Source organism: Narcine bancroftii, chromosome 7 (assembly GCF_036971445.1).
Source record: "Narcine bancroftii isolate sNarBan1 chromosome 7, sNarBan1.hap1, whole genome shotgun sequence".
Classification (NCBI taxonomy): Eukaryota; Metazoa; Chordata; class Chondrichthyes; order Torpediniformes; family Narcinidae; genus Narcine; species Narcine bancroftii.
This window is the reverse complement of record NC_091475.1, coordinates 70,040,573-70,054,856: the sequence shown is the minus strand read 5'-3', so window position 1 is coordinate 70,054,856 and position 14,284 is coordinate 70,040,573. Positions and strand designations below refer to the sequence as shown.

At 43.4% G+C, this 14,284-nt stretch overlaps 1 protein-coding gene and 1 non-coding gene across 2 annotated transcripts in view; both read left to right on the top strand.

Annotated features, from left to right (window-relative positions):
• LOC138739000 (endothelin receptor type B-like) overlaps positions 1–14,284 on the top strand; it is a 50,238-nt gene that overhangs the window by 20,553 nt on the left and 15,401 nt on the right. The window contains exon 4 of the mRNA XM_069890317.1: positions 8,735–8,884. Coding sequence (XP_069746418.1) covers positions 8,735–8,884 — 150 coding nt within the window. The remainder of the gene's footprint in view (positions 1–8,734; positions 8,885–14,284) is intronic.
• On the top strand, positions 835–941 carry LOC138740192 (U6 spliceosomal RNA). Its single transcript, XR_011342731.1, has one exon. It is a non-coding gene; the product is annotated as a U6 spliceosomal RNA (small nuclear RNA).

Below are 14,284 nucleotides of genomic sequence, written 5' to 3'. Positions count from 1 at the left end.
TTGGGCAGCAGGGACTCGTAGGTCAAAATGGCCTGTTACTGTGCTGTATGTCTAAATATAATTTTTTTTTAAAAAGAGACCTTTAGTGAGCTTCTGGTTGAGTCTGTTGTTTAGAAGTTTGATGCTAGAGGGGTAGCAATTGTTCCTGAACCTGGCAGTGTGAGTCTTGTAGCACCTAGACCTCTTTCCTGATGATAGCAGTGAGAACAGGGTGTGTCCTAGGGCTGGTGTGGATCCTTGATGATTGATGGCAGTGTTCCCTGTAGGTTTTCTCAGTGATGGGTAGAGTTTTGGCTGCGATGGGTTGTGTCCGCTACCTGTTGCAGGGATTTCCACTCAGAGGTATTGGTACCCCCATACCATGATGCAGTCTGCACACTTTCCTCTACACATCTTCAGAAGTTTTCCAAGGGTTACAAAGGTCTATTGAACCTCCGCAAACTCCTGAGGAAATAGAGGCACTGATGTGCTTTTTCTTTCTCAATTAGATTTTTTTTTTAATTTCAATCAACATGGAGTTACAAAACAAACAAAATCAGAAACATTGCAGATTATGTACAATAAAAAACCAAAACCAAACTACACGTTGATGTACAAAGAAGGATGAATCAGCACATGGTCACAATGATCAACTTCTGCACTATTGTTTATTAATATAAAATTACACCCCAGGCCGATCGTTCAAAGAAAACAGAAAAAAAGAAAAGAGAAAAGAGAGAAAGACCCCAAAGAAAAATCATCTGTTTTCCAACAGTGTTAATTACATACAGATGAAACATTACGTGATTCATTCACAGCTTACATCCTCCCTTCAGTGATAAATGTTTTGACATAGTGCTCACTTCGGCAGCACGTATACTAAAATTGAAACGATACAGAGAAGATTAGCATGGCCCCTGCGCAAGGATGACATGCAAATTCGTGAAGCGTTCCATATTTTTTAATTTAAAAAAAATGTCTTGACGTAGACATCACTAGGGATACTGGAGACTGGGGGGGGGGGGGGGGGAAATTTTCAAAGTTTAATCCCCGTGTATCTTAAATACAGGTTCCATTTTCTTAAAAACATGTAACAATTTCTGAAGTTGTAAGTAACCTTCTCCAGGGGAACATAACTATACATTTCTGCCTTCTAGTAGGTCAGACTCAGTTGGGAATCCGATTTCCAAGTAATGGCTATGCATTTCCTGGCGGGTTTAAAAATTTTTAATTAATACTTCAACAGCCCCATTTTAGGTCTTATATCTGCTGATTTCCCAATAAAAACAGTACAAAGGCATACTGAACCTCCACAAACTCCTGAGAATGTAGAGGCACTGACGTGTTTTCTGCACACTGATATTAATATGTTGGGGTCTGGGATAGGTCCACCAAGTTAGTGATCCCCAGGAATTTAAATTTGCTCATCTTCTCAATGTCTGATCTGATTGTCACTGGATCGTACACCTCTGGTTTTCTCTTCCTGAGTGCAAGGCTGTTGGTGCACCATTCAGCCAAGTTTTGAATCTCCCTCCTGTATGTTGACCCATCACCTCTTTTCATGCAGCCCATTACCATGGTACATTAGCAAATTTGTAGACGGTGTGGTGTCGTACCGAGATTGTTCTAGGTGTAAAGCGAGTAGAGCCGAGGGCTAAGTACGCAGCCCAGTGGTGCTCTGGTGCTGATGGAGATTGTGGAGGAGATGTTCTTGCCCATCCTCACTGATTGAGGTCTGGAGGTGAGGAAATCCATGACACAATTACACAGTGGGATGGTGAGTCCCAGTAAAGAACGACGTGATGAATGCATCTTTGCTGTCCAGGTGTGTAGTGAATGTCTGCCAAACTGCCTGTCTCCCCTCTGGCGAGCCTTGCTGTACTAACATTGGCTGTGCATTATCTCTACTGTTAAGGACACTCCCCTTGGATATAACTGTATATGCATCTATTGTCTTTCATTATTGTACCTTGAGTTTCTGCTAATAAAAGCCATGATTATTTTTTGACCACATCATCTTTGTCTACTTCATCAACTGGCACTTCAATTTTATTAGCAGAGATGGATGCAGCACTCAAGCCAGAGCGGCTGATAATTGATCAGTCTGCCCCAAGGGCCAGAGAAATTTTCAACCACTGGATTGCTTGTTTCAATTACTACATGGCTCGAAACAACGTGGTCGTTGAGGCGATACAGTGGGGCCACCTGAACTCTCTGCTGGTGAGGTCCCTTTCGTCGTGCTGCAAGGAGCTACCACTCTGGCTATAGCCCGGGAACGTCTGACCACTTACTATGCAGCGCCACGGAATGTGGTGCTTGCTCAACACCAGTTGCTGACTAGACGCCAGAAACCCAGGGAAAGTGATGCTGCCTATGCATTGGCCCTCGACTCACTGGCAAACGAATGTGATGTCAGGGCAGTCAATGTGCAACAACACCGCAATGCCTTGAAGCTGGATGCTTTTTTCAACAGGATTGACTCCAGTTACATCTGACAGAGGCTGCTGGAGACGGAGCCCTTAACCTATGACCAGGCAGTCACTCTATCCAAAACACTGAGAAGTGCCATGCGGTCCAGTGAAATGCTAGAAAATGAAAAGGAAACATCCAGGAGTGCTGGATCCCTGAAGGAAAGAAAAAGGCAATCTCCTGAAAAATGCTACTTCTGTGATAAGAGCTGACACCCCAGACAGAAGTGCCCAGTTCAATTTGCTACCTGCAGCTATTGTGGGAAACTCGTCCACTTCGCTAAAGCGAATAAGGTGAAAAGTACTCCCACTGATAAGAAGAAGAAGAAGAGAAGAATCAAGAAAATGCATCCTGGAGCTGCAGGAATGGAAGACAGCTATGAAAAGGGGAATACGGAGCAGACTGAATTGGCTTCAAGTGACGGAGAAGTGAGATCCCCTGTGATAACTCAATTGACTGTAAAGCTTGGGGGATGTTACGGACTGGAATGGTCGACTATGAAGGGGGAGGTGAATGGTGAGACTCTTGATTGTCTAATAGACTCAGGGAGCACTGACAGCAATATCCATGAGAAAGTTGCCAGAGCCTTAAATTTGCGGAGATATCCAAAAAAAAAAAGATATCGATGGCTTGTAGTGAACTTACAAAAACTGTACGGGACAAGTGTAAAGTTACTTAAATTTAGAGGGACTTTGCCTTGCTGATGTATGGCTCTTTATTATGCCGGAGCTCTGCACCCCTGTGGTACTGGGGTTAGATATTCAATCTCAAATGAACAGTGTAGTGTTAAATTGTGGTGGGCCAAAACCAAAAATGCTGAAAATGGTAGTTACTGCGGTCTGTCCGCATTAAAGATCAAAGCTCCTGCCCTTTTCAGTGATTTATCCCCTGAGTGTCAGCCAATTCCCACTAAGAGCTGTTCTTACAGCAAAGAGGATTGTGAGTTTATCAAAGCAGAGACCCAGAGACTGCTTAAAGAGGGAGTAATTGAACCTAGTAAGAATCCGTGGCGGGCCCAAGTGGTAGTCGTGAAAACTCACACAAAGAGACGAGTGGCTATTGACTACACCCAGACAATTAACCATTGCACTAACCTGGATGCCTAACCCCTGCCACACATCAATGAAATGATTAATCAGATAGGACAATACAAAGTGTACTCCACTATCGACCTCAAAGCAACATATCACCAAATCCCGATTTTAAAAAAGGGAACAGCCCTATACGGCTTTAGAGGCTGATGGGGTTTATACCAGTTTAAAAGGGTACCTTTTGGGGTCACTAATGGTGAGTCTGTGTTTCAGAGGGAAATGGATAAGATTGTTAGGATGTACGAGTTACAGGGTACGTTTCCCTATCTGTTGGAAAACACAGGCTGAGCACGACAACAACTTAAAGAAATTTTTAGCAACAGCTAAAGAACTCAACCTTACATATAACGAGGGCAAATGTGTGTTCAACGCGACAGGGCTACATTGTCCGCAAGGGCAAAATCCAGCCCGACCCAGAAAGAATGGCCCCCCTTAAGAAGGTACCAACCCCAGACTCAGCAAAAGCCCTGAAAAGGTGTATGGGATTCTTTTCCTACTACTGCAAATAGGTTCGGGACTACGCCACGAAGGCACGCCTCTCTTTGACACTAAATCTTTTCCTCTCTCCAATGGCCTTGAAGGCTTTCGAGAGAATTAAAGCTGATATTGCCAAAGCTGCACTCTCATCCATTGACGAGGATGTCCCATTCCAAGAGGAAACTGATGTCTCAGATTGTGCCTTGGCAGGAACCCTTAATCAAAAGGGCAGACCTGTGGCATTCTTCTCCCGCACGTTACGTGGACCTGAACTTAAAGATCCTGCCATTGAAAAAGAAGTCCAGACTATTATTGAAGCTGTTCATTACTGGAGACACTTTCTAGCCAGCAGAAAATTTACTCTAGTCACTGATCAAATATCTGTAGCCTACATGTTCAGTACTAAACACAAAAGTAAAATCAAGAAGGATAAGATGGCACGGTGGCGAATAGAACTCTCAACTTATAATTATGAGATCCAGTACAGACCGGGCAGGTTAAATGATCCCTCTGACGCATTGTCACGATCTGCTGCTGGTGCTCAGCAGGAGGGGCTAAAAGAGATCTATAGCAGACTGTGCCACCCAGGAGTCACGAGATTCTTCCACTACATAAGGGCTAACAACCTTCCTTACTCTCTGGAAGGAGTCAGGAAACTGACGAAAAGCTGTCCCGTTTGCACAGAATGCAAACGGCAATACTCCGGAGGCCACTCTCATCAAGGCAACCCAACCTTTTGAGAGGATTAGCTTAGATTTTAAATGATCATTACCTTCCAACAACAAAAATATATATTTCCTTACTGTAATTGATGAATATTCCAGGTTTCCCTTTGCGATACCCTGCCCTGACATCTCGTCAGCGTCTGTCATTAAGTCACTTGACAGAATTTTCAGCATTTTTAGTTTTCCCAATTACATTCATACAGATAGAGGTTCAGCATTCATGAGTGCTGAACTGCGGCAAGCCCTGCTACGGAAGGAGATTGCCATCAGCCATTCCACGAGCTACAACCCGCAGGGCAATGGGCAGGTCGAAAATCTGGAAGACTGTTAATCTTGCTTTAAAAACACATGGTTATCCTGTTACCCGGTGGCAGGAGGTGCTGCCTGAGGCACTAACATTCTATTCGGTCATTATTGGGTACTGCAACAAATCAAACACCTCATGAAGGTATGTTTGCCTTTCCTAGGAAATCAGGAACTGTGATGGACTGGCCAGCTTGTTTATCTGAGCCTGAAACCATGCTGCTGAAGAGCCATGCTCAGGCACGTAAAACAGATCCCCTAGTCCAACCAGTTCAGCTACTGCATACTAACCCCAACTACACTCGTGTTAAATTCCCAGACGGGAGTACTGACACTGTACCCCTAAGAGATCTGGCCTTGCCTGGTTTGCCCCTTCCTCGCACCCCTACTCAGAGTGAGCCTGAGAGGTTGGTCTCACCCCCTTAGCCTGTGACCCCTAGTAAGCTTTCAGATGGCCATGCTGAGGCTTCACTGCCTCGCGCTGGCAATTCTGGAGTGGGTCCAGAAGTCAGTCCTTCCCATACTACAGACCCAGGACCTATACCAGTTCCCAAGGTTGCAAAGGAGCCACCTGTTTTGAGAAGCACTAGAATTCATAAACAACCTGATAGGCTGAGGTATTCATAAAACATCTCATTATATTTCGATTGCTTGCTAGATACTGGCATATTTTGGTTTTTAGAGTATCTCAAGGCCAAACATGGTATCCATGTATCGTTTGCTTCAGTCTTTCCTAGCAGCTGTCCTTTTGATTTTAACCCTTCTTCTGCCAGGGTGGGGGAGTGAGAAACTGTGGTGAATGTCTGCTAAGCTGCCCATCTCCCTTCTGGCGAGCCTTGCTGTACGAACATTGGCTGTGCATTATCTTTACTGTTAAGGACATTCCCCTTGGATATAACTGTGTTTGCACCTATTGTCTTTCATTATTGTACCATGAGTTTCTGCTAATAAAAGGCATGATTATTGTTTGACCACATTGTCTTTGTCTACTTCATCAATTGGCACTTCAAGGTGACTCAAGGAATTGTGTAGAGCCAGTGAGATGGCATCTGCTGTATGGATCCATGTCACTGCTCAGACAGGATCTGATATGATTCAACACCAGCCTCTCAAAATACTTTGTCATTGCTGATTTGAGTCAGTAGTTGCTTAGGCAGGTTACCACACTCTTCTTGGTCTTTTTTGAAGCCTGTTTGAACGACACCCTGCCAGAGTGAGAATTTGAAGATATCCATGGAAACATTGACCAGGTGGTCAGTACAGGTACTCGGCCGGTACTCCATCCAGACCAGAAGCTTTCCCCGGTTTCACAATCTGAAGTGTGTCATCTTCGGATACTGACAGTAGAGGATTCCCAAAGGAAATGGGGGTGCACAGCGGTTCCTCCTAGTTTCAGTGGTCGTAATGGATCAGAAAGCATTGAGCTCACCTTGAAGAGAGGCTTTAATGTCTCCAACTGCACCAGATGTGATTTTGCAGCAGGTTATCTCATTTTGGTCCTGCCACAGCTGTCAGGAATCCTTCATTGTTTCCATTTTCTTTGGAAACTCCACTTCACCCGGAAGATGGCTTTTCCTAGATCATACCTGCTCCCTGTGTGGTGTTCTTCATCTCTGGACTTGAAAGCCTGTGATCTGGCTCTCAGCAGGTTCTGAATTTCATTTTTCATCCAGGACTTCTACTTGGGGAAAACATGATTTAGTGGGGACACAGTCATCCCCAGCTGATTTGATAAAGTCTGTGACAGCCCTGCTGTAATCATTCATTTGAGTTCTTGAACAGTGCTCAACCCTCTGACTCTGGCCGAAAGGCAGAGTAGATGGTTAATGACAGGATTGTGAACCATTTCATCAGATGCAAGGATCGACAATGAGATAGACAACAGACTCGCCAAGGCAAATAGCGCCTTTGGAAGACTATACAAAAGAGTCTGGAAAAACAACCAACTGATAAACCTCACAAAGATAAGCGTATAGAGAGCCGTTGTCATACCCACACTCCTGTTCGGCTCCGAATCATGGGTCCTCTACCGGCATCACCTACGGCTCCTAGAACGCTTCCACCAGCGTTGTCTCCGCTCCATCCTCAACATTCATTGGAGCGCTTTCATCCCTAACGTCGAAGTACTCGAGATGGCAGAGGTCGACAGCATCGAGTCCACGCTGCTGAAGATCCAGCTGCGCTGGATGGGTCACGTCTCCAGAATGGAGGACCATCGCCTTCCCAAGATCGTGTTATATGGCGAGCTCTCCACTGGCCACCGTGACAGAGGTGCACCAGAGAAAAGGTACAAGGACTGCCTAAAGAAATCTCTTGGTGCCTGCCACATTGACCACCACCAGTGGGCTGATATCGCCTCAAACCGTGCATCTTGGTGCCTCACAGTTTGGCGGGCAGCAACCTCCTTTGAAGAAGACCGCAGAGCCCACCTCATTGACAAAAGGCAAAGGAGGAAAAACCCAACACCCAACCCCAACCAACCAATTTTCCCCTGCAGCCGCTGCAACCGTGTCTGCCTGTCCCGCATCGGACTTGTCAGCCACAAACGAGCCTGCAGCTGACGTGGACTTTTACCCCCTCCATAAATCTTCGTCCGCGAAGCCAAGCCAAAGAAAAAGAACAGTGTGGACCTTGGGGTCCAAATCTAGAGAGTTCTCAAAGCTGCCACGCACTTTGATAGGACAGTTAAGAAGGTTAATGGTATGCTGACCTTCATTAGTCAGGGGGTTAAGTTTAAGAGTCGTGAGGTAATGTTGCAGCTCTAGAAAGCTCCAGTGAGACGACACTTGAAATGTGGTGTTCAGTTCTGGTCACCTCATTACAGGAAGGATCTGTAAGCTGTGGAGAGGGTGCATGTGATTTACCAGGATGGTGCCTGGATTTGGAGAACCTGTCTGGTTAGCAGAGCTGGAACGTTTCCCTTTGGAGAGATGACTTAGAGGTTTTCAAGATTATGAAAAGCATTGATAAAGTGTACAGGCAGCACCTTTTTAATGCCCCCGGGGGGTGAGTAGCAGACACCAGAGGTATCTGGAACGATGAGGGGAGGAAAGTTTAGGGGAGATGTCAGGGGTAAGTTTTTCTCACTGAGAGTAGTGGGTGCCTGGAATGCATTGCCAGGGATGGAGATGGAGGCTGTTAGAATAGGGACATTTAAAAGACTGCTCCACAGGGCAAATAGATGTCAGGAAAATAGCGAGTTATGGATGTGAGAAAGGGAAGGTTTAGTTTGTTGGACGTAGATCGAAGGGCCTGTACTCTGCTGTAATGTTCGGTGTAGTACAAGGATATTCAGCTGGTAGGAAATTTTCTTGAGATTGCTTTTGCTCAACTTTCATAATTTTGTAGACAAATTAAGCATCCTAGCTCTAATAAAGTATTGGATGTGGAGGCAGAACAACTCTGTTACTTCTCAGTGAAGGAATTCAGTGTGCTGCCAGCTGGATTGTCAGAAACAAATAAATATTTCATGCAATGTCAGAAAGAATTTAAAGAAGTAACACTTTTACTTTTAATTGAAGATATTACTTTCTCATTATAAAATAGCAGTTAAATTTCCAGATGATAAACTTAGAATTCAACAAGGAAAATCCAAGTTGTTTCCATCTCATCTATGTTAGGACAGAAATGTGACACTTTCAATATCCGTGACGGTCTAATTACTGTTTCGTTTTATTTTTCCTCCTTCAGTTTTACAAGATAGCAAAAGACTGGTGGCTGTTTTCCTTTTATTTCTGCATGCCTCTTGCATGCACAGCACTATTTTACTCTCTGATGACTTGTGAGATGCTACGGAAGAAAAGCGGGATGCAAATTGCTCTGAACGATCACCTTAAGCAGGTATTTGGAACTTAATTTGAAATCTTATTTTTCACAATGCTGCATCAAACGCTGTATGTCACAGTCTAAACAAGATCACTGGTCTTACATGATCAATACATGATACGTACCAGATATTGATAAATTTTTATGAGATTTCTGTAATATTTTTCTTCAATTAAATACACACACCATGACTCTTGGAACACTTTAGGGTAATGAATATAGGCCTTGAAATTTCATTTAAAAAACATTACTATCTTCTAAGCCAAAAGTTTGGTTATGCCATGATATTTCCTGCAACTTCAGATTAATACAAAGCCTGATCAGCAACATGTTTCCTTTCATTTCCTCTCTTTCCAGCAATAGTCACGTCTCATTTTTATAAACTGCGTTAACTTCTTCCCAATAGTTGTTCACTCTCTACTGGTCTACTCCCCCCACCACCACAATCCCCCCACTAATGCCATTTACTCCCTCCACCAACACCATCACCTCCATTTTGCTCCCTTTTGCCACCTCTCCATCTCTTTTCCTCTCCCTTGCCATCTGTCTCTCTCTGTCTCATCCTTTATCTCCTTTTTGCCCAAATTACCCACTGTCACGTTCACTCTTTTTAATCTCTCTCATTCTCTCATGCTGTGGGCACGTGCCTCTGTGTGTGTGTGCACGCGCATGTGTGTGTGCATGTGTGTTTGTGTGTGTGTTTGTATGTGCATGTGTGTGTTTGCATGTATGTGTGTGCATGTGTTTGTGTGCATGTGTGTTTGTGTGTGTGTGCATGTGTGTGTGTTTTTGTGTGTGCATGTGTGTGTGTGTGTGCATGTGCGGCATATCTGTGTGCATGTGTGGCGTGTCTGTGTGCATGTGTGTGTGTCTTTGTGTGCGTGCATGTATATGTGTGCATGTGTTTTACACGTTTGTACGTGCTCCACTCACTCTTTCTCTCACCTTCATCCTCTAGGCTTTTCATTTCACCACCATCATTCACTCTCCCCAACATAACTGTGCATTCCCTGCTCCCTATATTACCTTCTCTGGCATTCATCCCTCCTCCTCTCAGAGATATTTCTGGCTCCTACTTATTGCCTTACATCTATGGCCATAGAGTTTGTTACAGTTCATGTTCCGCTTTCTCAGGGGCTGGTAGCAGCAGCGTATTTTACTGTCTTTTAATGTCCAGGGGTAAAGTTGGCAAAGAGGAGCTGGAATAATTTCCCGCTTCAACAACATGGATGAAGAAGTGGAAATGAAATGGGAAATATTTTATGTATAAGAGACCGTTTTGGATACTCTGGCATTTCTATAGGTTGTGCAGATAGATAAAGGACAGTAAATTTTGTTATTGTGTCAAGTGAGTAAGTTGAAAATGGAAATTGAAGAAATAATTTTAAATTTAGACCTACAGCACGATTATAGCCCACGAGTCTGTGCTGCCCAATTACACCCAATTGACCTAGACCCCTGGTACGTTTTGAACGGCGGGAGGAAACCAGAACCCCCGGGGAAAACCCACACAGAGACGGGGAGAATGTACAAACAGAGAGCGGAGGATTCATATCCCAGTCCCGATTACTGGTGCTATAAAGACGTTGCGCTATCCACTATGCCATCCGTGCCTGCCCTGTTAGGAAAAATATATTGGGGAATGAATGGTTGAGAAAGAGCCAACACAATTCAATGGTTGAGGATTACTCTTCTGAGTTAAATGAACCAATAATCTTTTGGCCTTGAAAGTCCCTGTGTTTGCCCCTATGGCAATTACTCATGCATATTTATAAACCACAATCTCATTCCCCAAGCTCTCTCTGCAGCATTCAGTTGCTGGTGTCTCTGTGCTTGGGCCAAGTGAAAGCTCATTTGAATAGCGACTACAAATTTTTGAGCAATAAAGGGGGTGGGGTTTTTATTGGTTTAAAGCAACAAGCCTTCTGCTGGAGGGAGGGACAGGGAGTGGAAGAGTTGCTAACGTTTCATGTTGAGATCCTGCACCTGTGTGACACTGGATCTGGATTTGAAACATTGACTATTCTCTCCCTCCAGCAGCGTGCATTTGCTCCAGACCCCACTCTCTCATGGCTCAGATACTTTGCTTCACTTCTTTGTGTTTTGTCTGAGCAGATTTTTTTTCACATACTAATACTTCAGTAATTGCTAGAGTTTTTAGTGGTGATAGAAATGACGATCTTTGACGACTGCCCAAGAAAATGATGGACTTTTTTCAGCTGGATGAGGGTTCCCAAAGGCTTGTCCTGGTCCTTCCACATTATTATTCGTGGCCCTGTCAGCATTCAGTGCCTTTAGATTTGGCTCAACACCAGTGAGCAAACAAATGTTAGTTAATCCTATCAGGAAAATCGAACAGGAAGTCCAAACAGAGATGTCCATTTGGGAAAATTCAATCCGATCGTTCTTCACATTAAGCTGGTGTCAGATGGACAATGGAGGCTGGATCTTGTTTTTTTCGCTTATTGATTAATGTGGTAGAACTCAAAGCTGGAATGTAGAACTTGATCAATACAGGACAGCAATGGATTCATTAGTCCACGATGCCTGTACCAAAGATGAATCAAAATTAAACTAAATCTCTTCTGCCAACCTATGATACATATCTCCCCATTCTCTTTATTTAAAATTTTATTTTTTTGATCAAAATAAATCATACAATCGAAGTCAAAATACAAGTAGATACATAATATTTATCCCCTATGGTCCCCCTCCTCCAACTCTAACTCCTCCACCCCTCCCAACCCACCTCTAATCTACCCCAAAAGAAAAGAGGAAAGAATGGAAGATAGAAGAGGAATCAACATATAACAATCATCAACTATTGCCATGATTTGGTGCAACCCCAACACCTGTGGGGAAAAAAACGCTATTACAAATTTAAACCCATATATCATATACAGGCTGCAAACTTTAACAAAAAATGAATAATTATCATTGGGATACAAGACCCCCATTCTCAGCATAATCTTGTGTCTATCTAAAAGCTTTTTAACTGCTCCTATGTTTAAACTTCTCCCTTGACTATCCCTGGGAGCCTGTTCCAAACACCTGCCATGCCATGTATAAAAAAAACTTGCACACTCCTTTAACCTTCCATTTATTAACCTTAAATGCATGTTCTCCTGTATCCTGTGCCAAAGATTCTGATGGTCAGTTCTATCTGTGCCTCTCATAATGTGAAATTCCATTGGGTGTCCCTTCGCCCTCCGACACTTGAGAGATAACAACCCAAGTTTCTTCAACCTCTCCTCATAGTTCATGGTCTCCAATCTAGACAGCTCTCTGTACAATTTAGAAAGGATAGAGAAGAGCCTTTTCAAAGCCTTCACATCCTTCCTGCCACGCATGGCCTCAGCAAAAGCTATGAAACTTCGAGACCAACAGCATTGGAGAATCTTTGGATAATTTCAAATTTTAATACATTGAAGACTTCTGCAAGAAAAATAACTTTTTATTTCCAAGAACACAAAGTTTATAAGTCAATTATTGCAATCATATGAAACGCCAAACATCAGTAATTTAATATTGTTACAATCAAACCATTTTCTCAGACAGTGAGGGTATATTGGCCAGCCACGAGTCAATAACACAAATCTGTACTTGTGTAAGTGCTAAGAACCAATTCTCTTCCGCTATCTCAATAGGTTAGCTTTTAGATTGAAGTTCACCTGCAATTTTCAATGTGATTGGAATGCATCTCCATTCCTACAAGTTTGTACTATTCCTAAGTATTGCTTTGCAGTTCAAAGGAGAACACTCAGTTCATTTAATAAATCTGGCACTGATAGCAATTCAGCTCCATCAACAGAAAACTGCATTTCCCAGTACAGAAAAAAATAGTGAACAGACCACTTCTTTGCCAAGAAATGTTCCACTCAAATTAAGATTCGATGACATTTTTCAATGTAATCTCTATTCTTTTGGTTCAGTTAATTCTCTACCAATAATGTGCAGGCTGTTCAGACAGAATGAAACAGACTTCACACCTCTTCGTATGTCGTACCTGATCTTGCAAAATTTCAACCTGGATTGGATTGCCTCACAACCAGCTCTTCAACTGCTGTAATCTATTGTGTTTAAACAAACTCTGTCTTTATACATTCCTACATCACAAGCATTCATATTATTCTCTTCAAAAAGAAAGTTTCACTGGAACTTTTTTTTCAAACCTGTTGCTATTTTATGTTTTGAAGACCCATATTTTGATCAAATCATCTCGACTGTCCCAGTTATACCATTAAATAAAAACTTGCTCTGTAATGTTTATTTCTTTATAACCATATAACATATAACAATTACAGTACGGAAACAGGTCATCTCGGCCCCTCTAGTCCACACCGATTTAAATGATCTCCACTAGTCCCACCTACCTGCTCCCTGCCCATAACCCTCCAAACCCCTCACATCCATGCATTTATCCAACCTTCTCTTAAATAACAAAATTGACCCTGCTGCGACCACCTCTTCCGGAAGGTCATTCCACTCAGCCACCACTCTCTGAGTGAAAAAGCGTCCTCTATATTAAAGTTTATCCCCCTAATCTTTAACTTATGACCCCCTCATTCCAATCTCACCTACCTTCAAGGGGAAGAGCCTATTCACATCTCCTCTGTCTATCCTACTCATAATTTTATCATATCCCCCCTCAACCTTCTACGCTTCAATAAATAAAGACCCAGTCTACACAATCTTTCTCCGTATTCTAGATACTGCAATCCAGGCAACATTTTAGTAAATCTTCTCTGCACCCTTTTCACCTTATTGATATCCTTCCTATAATTTGGGGACCTTTCACAGTTCTTTAAAAACACGGTGACGCTGCCAAAGCTGCTGTATCTGCAGCACTGTCACTGCTGCGGACATGGGAGAGAGGGGCGTGGAGATACAGCGCATGGTCCAAGTGCCCAGTTCTATGGCCGACATCTCCATTCAGGCTTTAAACAGCCTGTTAAAAGAGCAAATTTTTTTTTTAAGTCGTGAAATCATGTAGTCTATGCCCAAGATAGCAGTCTGTAGGGGAGCAATGGACTGCCACTGGGCATCAGAAACAGGAAGAACACCCCTTTCTACCCCTGCACCCCCCTCCCCCCCACCACCCCCGCAGTTGAGGAGAAGCTTACGAGACAACTCTGCAGTATTATTGGAAGCACAGGCATCAGGCTTCACTCCATGAAGGACATTACATGAAGCTGTATCTTAATAAAGCAGCCTCTATCCTCAAACCAGGCCATGCCCTCTTGACTACCATCAATGTTTTGATTTCCCCGCTACCATCGGGGAAAAGGTACAGGAGCCGAAAGATGAGCACTCAGTGGCACAAGGACAGCATCTTCCCCGCTGCCATCAGATTCCTGAATGATCAATGAACCAAGACACTGCCTTTTTGTGTATTTTTTTATAGAAATGTCATAA